General features: G+C 38.1%; 1 protein-coding gene across 1 annotated transcript; it reads left to right on the top strand.

Moving 5' to 3' along the window:
• Nucleotides 1-10,035: 10,035 nt before the first annotated feature.
• LOC122703434 (olfactory receptor 1440-like) lies at nucleotides 10,036-10,986 on the top strand. The gene has a single exon (XM_043917721.1). The coding sequence runs from the start codon at nucleotides 10,036-10,038 to the stop codon at nucleotides 10,984-10,986; it is 951 nt and encodes a 316-aa protein (XP_043773656.1).
• Nucleotides 10,987-11,688: the final 702 nt, after the last annotated feature.

The raw sequence follows: 11,688 nt of genomic DNA, 5'->3' as shown, positions 1-11,688 counted from the left end.
CTGTTTCATTGATTATGCCAAAGCCTTTGACTATGTAGATTACAACAAACTTTGGAAAATTCTTCAAGAGATGGGAATACCAGACCACCTTACCTGCCTCCTAAGAAATGAGTATTCAGGTCAAGAAGCAACAGTTAGAACTGGACATGGTACAACAGACTGGTTCCAAATTGGGAAAGGAGAAAGTCAAGGCTGTATATTGTCACCCTGCTTATTTAACTTATATGCAGAGTACAGCATGCGAAATGCTCGGCTGGATGAAGCACAGGCTGGAATCAAGATTGCCGGGAGAAATATCAATAACCTCAGATACACGGATGACACCACCCTTATGGCAGAAAGTGAAGAAGAACTAAAGAGCCTCTTGTTGAAAGTGAAAAAGGAGAGTGAAAAAGTTGGCTTAAAGCTCAACATTCAGAAAACTAAGATCATGGCATCTGGTCCCATCACTTCATGGCAAATAGAAGGAGAAACAGTGGAAACAGTGGCCGACTTTATTTTGGGGGACTCCAAAATCACTGCAGATTGTGACAGCAGCCATGAAATTAAAAGATGCTTGCTCCTTGGAAGGAAAGCTATGACAAACCTAGACAGCACATTAAAAAGCAAAGACATTACTTTGTCGACAAAGGTCCATGTAGTCAAAGCTATGGTTTTTCCAGTAGTCATGAATGGATGTGAGATTTGGACCATAAAGACAGCTGAGTGCTGAAGAATTGATGCTTTTGAACTGTGTTGTTGGTGAAGACTCTTGAGAGCCACTTGGACTGCAAGGAGATCCAACCAAACTGACCTTGGTTGATCAACTTAACTTGATCCTCTAGTCAATCCTAGAGGAAATCAGTCCTGAATAGTCTTTGGAAGGACTGAAGCTGAAGCCAAAACTCCAATACTTTGGCCACCTGATGCAAAGAGCTGACTCACTGGAAAAGACCCTGATGCTGGGCAAGATTGAAGGCAGGAGGAGAAGGGGATGACAGAGGATGAGATGGTTGGATGGAATCCAAGACTCAATGGACATGGGTTTGAGCAAGCTCACTTGTCAGAATAGGTCTTATAAAAAAGGCAACAAATATCAAGCGTTGAGAAGGATGTGGAGAAAAGGGAACGTAAGTTGGTGAAATCCACTATGGAAAACATATGATGGTTCCTCAAAATATTAAAAACAGATCTACCAAAAGATCTAGCAATTCCACTTCTGGGAATCTTTGTGAAGAAAACAAAAACATTAACTCAAAATGTTGCATGCATCTCAAAGTTCATGGCAGCATTATTTACAGTAGCCAATATATGGAAGCAACCTAAAAGTCCATCAAAATACAAGATATATTAGATATATCTAAAATATAGTGGATAAGAAATGTGACATATATATGCAAATATATGCAATGGAATAGTACTCAGTCACAAAAAAGATGAACCTTTCCTTTCATGACAACCTGAATGGACCTAGAGGGTATTACACTTAGTGGAATAAGTCAGGGGAAGACAAATACTATATAATTTCACTTATTTATAAAATCTAAAAAAACAAATGAACAAATGTAAGAAAACAAAACAAGACTCATAGATACAGAGAACAAGTTGGTGGTTTCCATAGGAAGGGGATGAACAAAATAGTTGAGGGAAATTAAGAAGTGTAAACTTTCAGCTATAAAATAAATATCATGATATATGTAATGTGCAGCATAAGGAATGTAGGCATTAACATTGTAATAACTTTGCATGGTGACAGGTGGTAACTAGACTTATAGTGGTGATCATTTTGCAATGTTTAAAAGAGCAAATTATGTTGTACAACTGAAACTAACATAATATTATAAATCAATTATATTTCAATAAATAGTAAAGAGAAATATACAATACTTATGTTTATGATGATGTTTATAAATCACTTAAAATATGTATTATAACAAGCTGAGTGAGACATATATATACATATAATATTATGAAAATACAATATTCAGAAAAGACTGGAGAAATCAATCCATAAAGAAAGGTTTTAGATTAAGGTGATATAAGATGCATTCCCATTTTAGTGATTCATTGGTCTAAAACAGCTTTCTAAACTTGAATCATCCATGAAGAGAAAGTGGAATCAGCAGGGGAATCTTCCATGCTCTCCACTGACTTTGCACCAGGGAACAATTACCTGGACATGTTAATCAGCCATCCTCTTTCCACTTTGGATCCTAAGGCGGCATTTAAGTGAACTCCTGGTGGAAGCGCCTCTCTTAGCAAGGCTGGCCAGAAGACTGCACGGCCAAAGAAGTCTGGAGGGGGAAGGTCCTCCCATAGGAGTGTTCCTTTAGAAGACGGTTGAAAGTAAGTGTTCAATGCCTTTCCTAGGAATCTAGGGCTTAGAAAGTGTCCAGACCAGGAAGGGGCAGTGAACTCTGCTAGATTTCCCAGACTCCAATGAAATAAACAACCATCAGTTGCCGCCTGTTCTTCACCAACATCTGGGTGAGAATTGTGGTCCATGGCAGTGTGGGGCACAGAGTATGGTACTCGGTGATCCTGACTCCTGGATTGGAAGCCTTCCTCCTTTACAAAGCCATGTCTTCCACCATCGGTCTGTCTTCTCTCTCTGCTTCAAGCTTGCTTAGAGCTCAGGTCCCTTCTCCTGGGAAGTAATATGTTTCCCTTCAATGGAGAATTTTAACAGAAACAAGAATCTGCAGTTCACTGAATAATATCTTGAATTGGGAACTTGCTGTTGTATGGAGAGTTTGCTATAATTTCTTTTACTACCTGATGCCCAATGTCATGTTTTGAAAGGATGGTGTTTGTCAAGAGCTGCATGAGGAGTTCCCTGGTGGCTCAGGGGTTAAGACTCCATGCCTCTCTACAGGGGGCATGAGTTCCATCCCTGGCTGGGGACTAAGATCCTGCATGGCCAAAAAAAAAAAAATGCTTCATGTATTAAGTAATAATTAAGTCAGTTAGGCCTGGGTTTGACCCCTGGGTTGGGAAGATCCCCTGGAGAAGGGAATAGCAACCCACTCCAGTATTTGTGTCTGGAGAATTCCATGGACAGAGGAGCTTGGAGGGCTTCAGTCCATGGAGTCGCAGAGTCAGATAAGACTGAGTGACTGACACTTTCATTGTAATATAATTAAAACAATAGCTTATTTTCCATTCCCTTAGCACTGTAGCTCAGTAGCAAGGATTTTAGAGCTTACAAGACCTGGTCCAAATTTGTAGCATGGCCACTCACTAGCTGCCCGACCTTGGACAAGTTACTTAGCTTCTCCATGCCTAGTCTTCCCAGAAGTGTGTTAAAGAATCAAGGCCCGTAGGGTTGGGTGAGAGTGAACGCGGTGTGGGTGGATTGTCGAGGACCGTGCGGCACAAAATAAGTGATCATTTAACACAACAGAAGGTAAGCTGCATCACCACAACGAGGTAATACACTTCTAGCCCAAAGAAAGACTCTTGAGCTTTCAATGATCCTACGTTATTCTTATCCTGTCTAAAATACTTTCTTATTTACTATCAGTATCAAGGATAGCTGTGCAGTCCTACTATTCACAATCCCACAGCATTTATGGTATGTTTGAAAATAATTAAGGGAGTGGCTTCTGATATTCTTAGGCATCCTTTTAGTTCTTACTTCTTTAGAACCCCTGATCGGTATTCTAATTGGAAAAATTCCTTTGTGTTTCTAATTTAACAATGTTAGCTCCTCCTCTTCATGTCCTTAGCACACATAGGAAACTGATCATTTTGTGATCAATCACCATTTCTTAAGACACTGGCTTAGCAAGATCAATTTGCTTGTGTCTCAAACAACCATTTACGTGATTTCTTATTTCTTCTGGTTGTTTAGAACATGAAAAAAATCAGGGAAAGTGACAGTATTTAAGGAACATTTATTTCTACTCTAATAAAAAATCTTTGTTGTTGTTCATTCGCTAAGTCACGTCTGACTCTTTGTGACCCCATGAACTGCAGCACGCCAGGCTTCCTTGTCTTTCACTATCTCCCAGAGTTTGCTCAAATTCATGTCCACTGAGTTGGTGATGTCACCTTTAAGAAAGGCTTTTTAAACAGCAATTTTAATTATGATTAACAATAATAAGAAGAACCCACAGTCTCAACTTAAATGATAGTAACATATAATAACTTTTAACAAGACTCACTAAGTCATGCTACAAAGCCTAGTTGAAAAATAAAATGGCTTACTCAATTAAAAACTAGTCTACAATGATACCAAATATTTAATTTGACTGACTTCTTTTTTCAAAATAGACTGACTGTCTACAGCTTTTAGAACAATGACTTCACAGCTACAAAATGTTATCATCAACCCTATTCACTTCAGAAAATGCTGGTGAATTTTTATTGGAAGCATTTGATTCTCAGTGGATGCCCATAGAGAACAAGACTTCTAAACTCATCTAATTAACAGTAGAAGCAAGAATAGAAATGAAACATTTGTTGACAGACACATAAGATTTTACCTTATTTTCAAAAAAGATAATCCCTAAGTCTTTGAAATACTTAAGTACATTTTATGAGTTTAAAATACATGTGATCATTATATCACAAAATAATAGAAAAATTCAATGACATCAATTTCTGCATGTTCAGTGTTGTCTAGGGACCAATATTCATGGTTAGGGAGCAAAAGTGCATGAAAATATCTGTGGTCTTCAGGAAATTAAAGCCTAGCTTGGGAAATCATTGTATATTATCTATTTTTCATAAAAAAAGCAAGATAAAATATCCCTGGAGTTTTAATATAAATTGAGTCATGGAGAAGAGGTAAATAAAGGAACATTTACCGAAAGACTATTCTGTCCAAGATAATTTAATAATAATATTAGTAACCAAAATAAAGCAGCTTTATACCCTGTTCCAGGAATTGTTCAAGGAACTATAGGTATATGAACTCATGGTATCTTTACCGTGACCCCACTACCAATCATGATCTCCAGCAGGATACTGGAGCTGTTTTCAGGTACATTGTTGTGATATAATTATAGGAAACAACTTTTGCAAACTTAGAAGGTGATGGAGAATCAAAATTAAAATGAGGGAAAAAAACAAATATATATGTATAATATAGCATTTATTTTTAATTTGGATTTTTATGTATTCTTCCAGTTTATAGAAATACATATTTATATACTGATAGAATATATTAACATATTGATCTCATAGCATGTAAACTTATTGAATGCACATTAGTTCTAGGAGTTTTTGGTAGACTCTAGACACATCTCCCCATTCCCCGTTAACTGAAGGCTCATCTTAGCTTTTTGTTTGGAGAACATAATTCCCATTTCAGAGTAAGCAAATTTCCTACACAGTTTCAGAAGGGATAGTTGAATAAATTACAAGCCCACAAATATTTGTTATGTACCTACATTGTTCAGTTCAGCCACTAAACTAACCTTGGGATGGTACACTGTTACCTTAATGGACACCAATGAGTCACAATTCCTTGTTTCCATGTCCTTGTATAGTCCCCAAGGGAGTCATTGCTTGGCCATTTGACTGACTTTGATCAATGAAGCATCACCACATTTGAGACAGGCAGAGGCCTGATAAGTGCTTGTCATTGGGGCCAGTTCTCTTGGAATCCTGAGGTCACACTTAGAAAAATCTAGAGTGAAAGGCACGTGGAGAGAGAATCTCAGCCATCTCAACCATTCAGTCATCCCAGGTGAGCCCCAAAACAGGTGAGGACCATCCAAGCCATGGATGAATACAGCCACATCAGGGCTCCAAGTGAAACTCACAGATGCTCCTGAAGAAACGTGAGAGATGATGAACTGTTGGTGTTTTAAGTCAATAAGCTTGAAGCGGTTTCTTACACATCAGTACATAACTGATGCATTAGATATTTTTTGTTGCTGTTTAGTAGCTGAGTCCTGTCTGGTCCTTTGGTGACCCTGTGGACTGTAGGCCCCCAGCCTCCTCTGTCTCTAGGACTTCCCAGGCAAAAATACTAGAGTGGATTGTCATTTCTTCTCCAGCAGATCTTCCTGATCCAGGGATTGAACCCACATCTCCTGCATTGCAGGTAGATTCTTTTACCACTGAGCCAACAGGGAAGTCCATATTAGGTGTTAAGGGAATATTAAAAACACATTTCATCTTGCCTAAAAGCACAGTTTAAGGCATAATGGAAAAACTCAAAAATAAGAACAATGAGATTTTTAATGAACTAGAAAAATATGAAGGGGCTGAGGTAGCATAGAAGAAGGAGCGTCATATTCATAAGAGGGACAGATTACCATGGGAGGCAGGAAAAACATGCTTACCTTTACACATTGTGTATTTCCCTCTTCATATTAAATCACCTGCTTTCTTTGCATTCCTCCTTGAAAATATGTGAAAAGCAATAGTGAACTGGCCCAGGAGCCATTTGAAATATTTATTTGATCTTCCTTTCACTGTTTCCCAAATCATAGCCTTACTTGGTGCCTGGCAGATGTTAGATATTCAATAACATCAGACTATTTGCTGAACAGAGAAACATTTTCTGTGACTTATAAATAGTTACTAAATTTGGGCTTTGTTATTAAAAGGAAATAAAGGTAAAAAGCCTACATCATGGGATGTAAATTTTATTTTGGTGATATAACATTTTCTTGTATCAAATTAAGAGAGAAAGAAAGCAAGACTATGAGAATGACCTTGTTTCTTGACTGAATGTTAAACTACTCTCGGTAAGTGTATTAATACTGAGCAGATGAATAACTGACTATGTTACTGTGCTCCCAAATCTTAGAAATGGCATTTCCATGTTGAGTGACTGCTCATGCACTTTCATTTTCAAACTTCTAAAGCTATTTCCCGTAAATTTTATTTTTATATGGGATTCTGAAAACACTGTATATGCAGTGAGTTTCCATAATAAACGAATCCTGGAAGAATGGTAAGCTTGCCCTTTAGGAGGTTCACTCTGTTTGCTGATCTCAGCGCCACCCGTGGGCATCACAGGCAGCAGGACTGCACTAGGGCTGCCTGGCCAGCCCACCCATTGCACGTGCCTTAAGGTAAGTGAGGAAGCAGTATTTAGTCTATTCTGAACCTCTTATTTTCAATCACAACCAACGATTCTGATTGCTGTACATTTGGTCTTGAATTAACAAGGGGGAGAGAACACAGATAAAAAATGGAAGCGACATAAAAATAATTGAGGAATAAATATGAAAATTTCTATTTACTTTTCTAGTTACATAAGTTTTCTCTGCTTCTGGGAGTTTTAATCATTATCATTATCATCATCATCTAAAACTTTATTTCGTTTTCTCTTACCACTGAATTAGAAAATGTGTATTGCAAAAAAATAAATAAAATAAATACTTTATCATTTCCAGGCTCCCCTGGTGGTTCAGATGGTAAAGAATCTGCCTGCAATGTGGGAGACCTGGGTTTCATTCCTGGATTGGGAAGTTCCCCTGGAGAAGGGAATGGCAACCCACTCCAGTGTTCTTGCCTGAAGAATTCCATGGATGGAGGAGCCTGGCGGGCTACATTTCATGGGGTTGCAGAGTCAGACACAAATGAGTGACTTTCACTTTATCATTTCTACATTGTCATTAAAAAACTTTTTATTTAAAATGTGTCAATAATATAGGGATGAAAAACTACACAGAGTGAAGTGAGTCAAAAAGAGAAAAACAGATATCCTACATTAATGCATATATGTGGAATCTAGAAAAATGGCAGAGATGATCTTATTTGCAAAGCAGAAGCAGAGACACAGATGTACAGAACAAATGTATGGATACCAGGAGGGAAAGGAGGGATGGGACGAGTTGGGAGATTAGGCCTGACACTTGTACAGTATTGATACCATGTAAAAAACACGTGCAACTAGTGGGAACCTCCTGCCCCGCACAGGGAGTCCACCCCTTGCTCTGTGGAGACCTCAGTGGGAAGGAAAAGAGGGCAGATGTACGTGGACGACTGACTCGCTTTGCTGCACAGACAAATGAACACAACAGTGTGAAGCAATCATGCTTCAATAAGAATTGATTAAAAATAAAATTAAAACAAAACAAAAAACCAATCAACTTCACTGAAAGCATTTTCTAAAATTTCAAACATAACCTTATGGCCTCAAGATCTCCAGAGTACAAGTCCCTTCAGGACAAAGATGACAATAGACCACAGAAATACCACAGCAACTAGTGTCCCCAAAGAAATCTTTAACTTCTTGAGATATAAATATGTTATAAATGTAGCTGATGCAATCATTCGATCTCTACTGAAGGTGTTCTAAAGACATCAACTTATGATTCAGGTCTTACTGTAGGGACATAGTCTGGATCTTCTGATCTCATCGGGGACATTGATGGATGGTATTGAGTCAATACGATTTTCCCTTTCCTAGTATTCAAATGATCCTCTTTTGGGAATAAAAGCAATGTCTACGAATATTAGGTTACTTTTCTTTCAGTGTGTTTTCCTACCTTGACTACTACTCCCGTATTTGGAAAAAATGGTCCCTATCATATAAGGAGAAAAGCTAAAATTGCCTCATTTTATGATGAGGAAACTAAGATGCAGAGAAGCTGTGACAACGTAGGGACAGAGCTTGGAACAACCCAAGTGCTTCACTCAAGTTTAATAATCTTACTATTATAATATTTATTAAGATTGCCAGTGGTTTTGTTGTTGTTGTTGTTGTTATTTATAGAACAACTTAGCAAAGAAAAACCATCTGTTATTTTCTCCCAAGTTAATGTAATAATGAAACACAGTAAAAATGTCATTTTATTTTTTGAGTTCATCATAAAAGTCTTTTGAAGACATAACCATGAAGACCATCAAAACAATCTCAGAGTGAAAAAGTGAGGAATGTTTTTCTTACCACTTATCAAAATATTCTATCTTTTTAAATAAAATATAGTCATAACTAGTTATAAAATGGCACTTGGACTGTTAGCTTAAAAATTGGGCAGAACAACGACTCTATAAACAACTTCATGATGGAAGTGACTTTAATCAGTGGAGAAATCATTCAGTTAATTTTGTTGGGAGAGTGTGGAAAAACAAAACCAAAATTTTCTCATAATTATACTTGACACTATGTGTAAAATACTCCAGAAATTTTAAATGTAAATATAAAAATACAAGTGAATTCAAAGAAAATATTAAAAAGACTTCTGGATTGTGTAAAGCAATGTTCTTTGTTTAATACTAAAGCCAGGCACCATAAATATCATAGAAAACTGAGCGAAAAAGTGAAAGCGTTGGTCTCTCGGCTGTGTTCGACTCTGCGATTTCATGGACTGTAGACCACCAGGCTCCTCTGTCCATGGGGTTTTCCTGGCAAGACTACTGGAGTGGGCTGCCATTTTCTCCTCCAGGGCATCTTCCCAAGAAGCTGAACCCAGATCCCCTGCATTGGAGGCTGATTCTTTACTGTCTGAGCCACAATTGAGCACCTAAAAATAAAAGAAATCCATATGGCAAAATCCAACATAAAAAATATTGATACTAAATGATACACTTGGAAAAGATTTAGCAAAAATCTTTATGAGGGAGAAAGAATTATGATCCTTGATATGTTAAAAGCTCCCACAAATCAATAATAACCTACTAAAAAATGGGTAAAACTTATATACAAGCAAGTCAATAAATAAATGCAAATAAAAACAATGAAAAAGCTTTTTTATTTTTTAACCTGCAAGATTACTCTTTGACAAGAGTAAAGCTAAATAATTGTGGGCAGTGTTGAATAGAATGGTAAGATATTTTATCATAAAATCTTGAATTTGTATAAACTAGTACCAATTTTCAGACAACAGTTGGGCAACATCTGTGTGTTTATGTGTGCACACATGTATGTGCAGGAAAAATTGCAAAAATATATCACAAACTATCAAGTATGCTGAGAAATGGGATCCTCAATGTATTTTTAACTAATTTTATAGTTTCTTATATTGACTATGAATAATTTTTGTCCAAAAATATGAAACTTTATCCAAAATGAATATGTTTCATGATATTGAAATAGACAATCTTTAACCCAAGAATCTTTCTGCAGTTTGAAGAAACTTCAAGACAATGGCTGCAGGAAGGAACAATACAACAGTCACCAAATTTATCCTCTTGGGATTTTCAGATTCTCCCAAGTTCAAGATTGCTCTCTTTGCAGTGTTCATGGGGACTTACATCTTGACAGTGGCATGGAACCTGGGTCTTATCGTTCTGATCAGGATGGACTCCCACCTACATACACCCATGTACTTCTTCCTCAGCAACTTATCCTTCTTAGATTTCTGCTATGTCACTTCCACAACCCCCAAAATGCTCTCAGACTTCTTCAGGAAGCCTGAATTCATCTCCTTTACGGGCTGCACCATGCAGTACTTCTTTTTCTCTAGCCTGGGTCTGACTGAGTGCTGTCTGCTGGCGGCCATGGCCTATGATCGCTACGCTGCCATCTGCAGTCCTCTGCTCTACACAGCCATCATGCCCCCCACCCTCTGCCTGCAGATGGTGCTTGCTGCCTACACAACCGGATTCCTCGGCTCACTGATCCAACTGTGTGCTTTACTTCAGCTCCATTTCTGTGGACCCAATGTCATCCATCACTTCTTCTGTGACCTGCCTCAGTTATTAGTCCTCTCCTGCTCCGAAACCTTCTTCTTACAAGTGATAAAATTTGTGATGGCAGTGATTTTTGGCGTGACCTCCGTCTTAATCATCATGATATCTTATGGTTACGTCATTGCCACCATCCTGAAGATCAGCTCTGTTGAAGGCAGGGCCAAGACCTTCAACACCTGTGCTTCCCACCTGACAGCAGTGATCTTTTTCTTTGGATCGGGTCTCTTTGTCTACATGCACCCCAGAGCTGGCAATTCTCTGGGCTATGACAAGATAGCATCAGTCTTCTATACAGTGGTGATCCCCATGTTGAACCCTTTGATTTACAGCCTGAGGAACAAGGACATCAAAGATGCTCTGAAGAGGTGTAAGAAGAAGGGAATGTTTTCCCATTGTCATGGTTAATTAAGGGTCTGGTAGCCTAGTGACCTGTTGACTAGAAGTTTCTAGACTATGCAAGGGAAATGAATTTAACATTATTCAACAGGATTTCAAGTGAGTCAATCCATCTAAATCCAGCACTGGCTCAGTGCCTTGCAAATCGTGCAGTTTCTTTATGTCTTGATTGTTGACTCTCCTTTCTTACACCAGCAATGACTTCACAAAGCACTTAATATATTAATTTTTATGTCCATATAACCTTCAATTTCTCAGTATTTGACCCTTGCATACTCTTTCAGAATTTCAGACTGCAGGCTGGAGGGGATGGGACTAAATACAAGGTCAGGAAAAGATTTTTCTCATACACAATATCAGAAGCAGAACAATGACCGCTTTGTCACAAACTCTCCAGGTGCCTAGGCGATTCCAGGTGATGAAAACAGGGATGTGGAGAGAAGAATAACTTTACACTCAGACATAACTTGCCTGCCATGGAAAACACCATGCACAGTGTAGTCTAGAATTTGTTTTCTGGGTTTCTGTTTTTAGAACCTAACATCAACAGTTGAATGAACAAGGCGATTTCCATGCTACTATGCTGACCTGGGAGAGCTAAAATACAAAGAAAAGAAGTGATCATTTGAATTCTGAAGTATATTGAAAATATTGAAAGTGAAATTGGCTCAGTCATGTCCAACTCTTTGCGACCCCATGGACTACACAGTC

This window comes from Cervus elaphus, chromosome 1 (genome assembly GCF_910594005.1).
Source record: "Cervus elaphus chromosome 1, mCerEla1.1, whole genome shotgun sequence".
NCBI lineage: Eukaryota > Metazoa > Chordata > Mammalia > Artiodactyla > Cervidae > Cervus > Cervus elaphus.
Note: the sequence above shows the minus strand (reverse complement) of the source record. Positions and strands in the feature narration are given on the sequence as shown.

Bases quoted from the DNA above. Each gene is read 5' to 3' on its own strand.
- LOC122703434 (XM_043917721.1), top strand. From the start codon at position 10,036: ATGGCTGCAGGAAGGAACAATACAACAGTCACCAAATTTATCCTCTTG.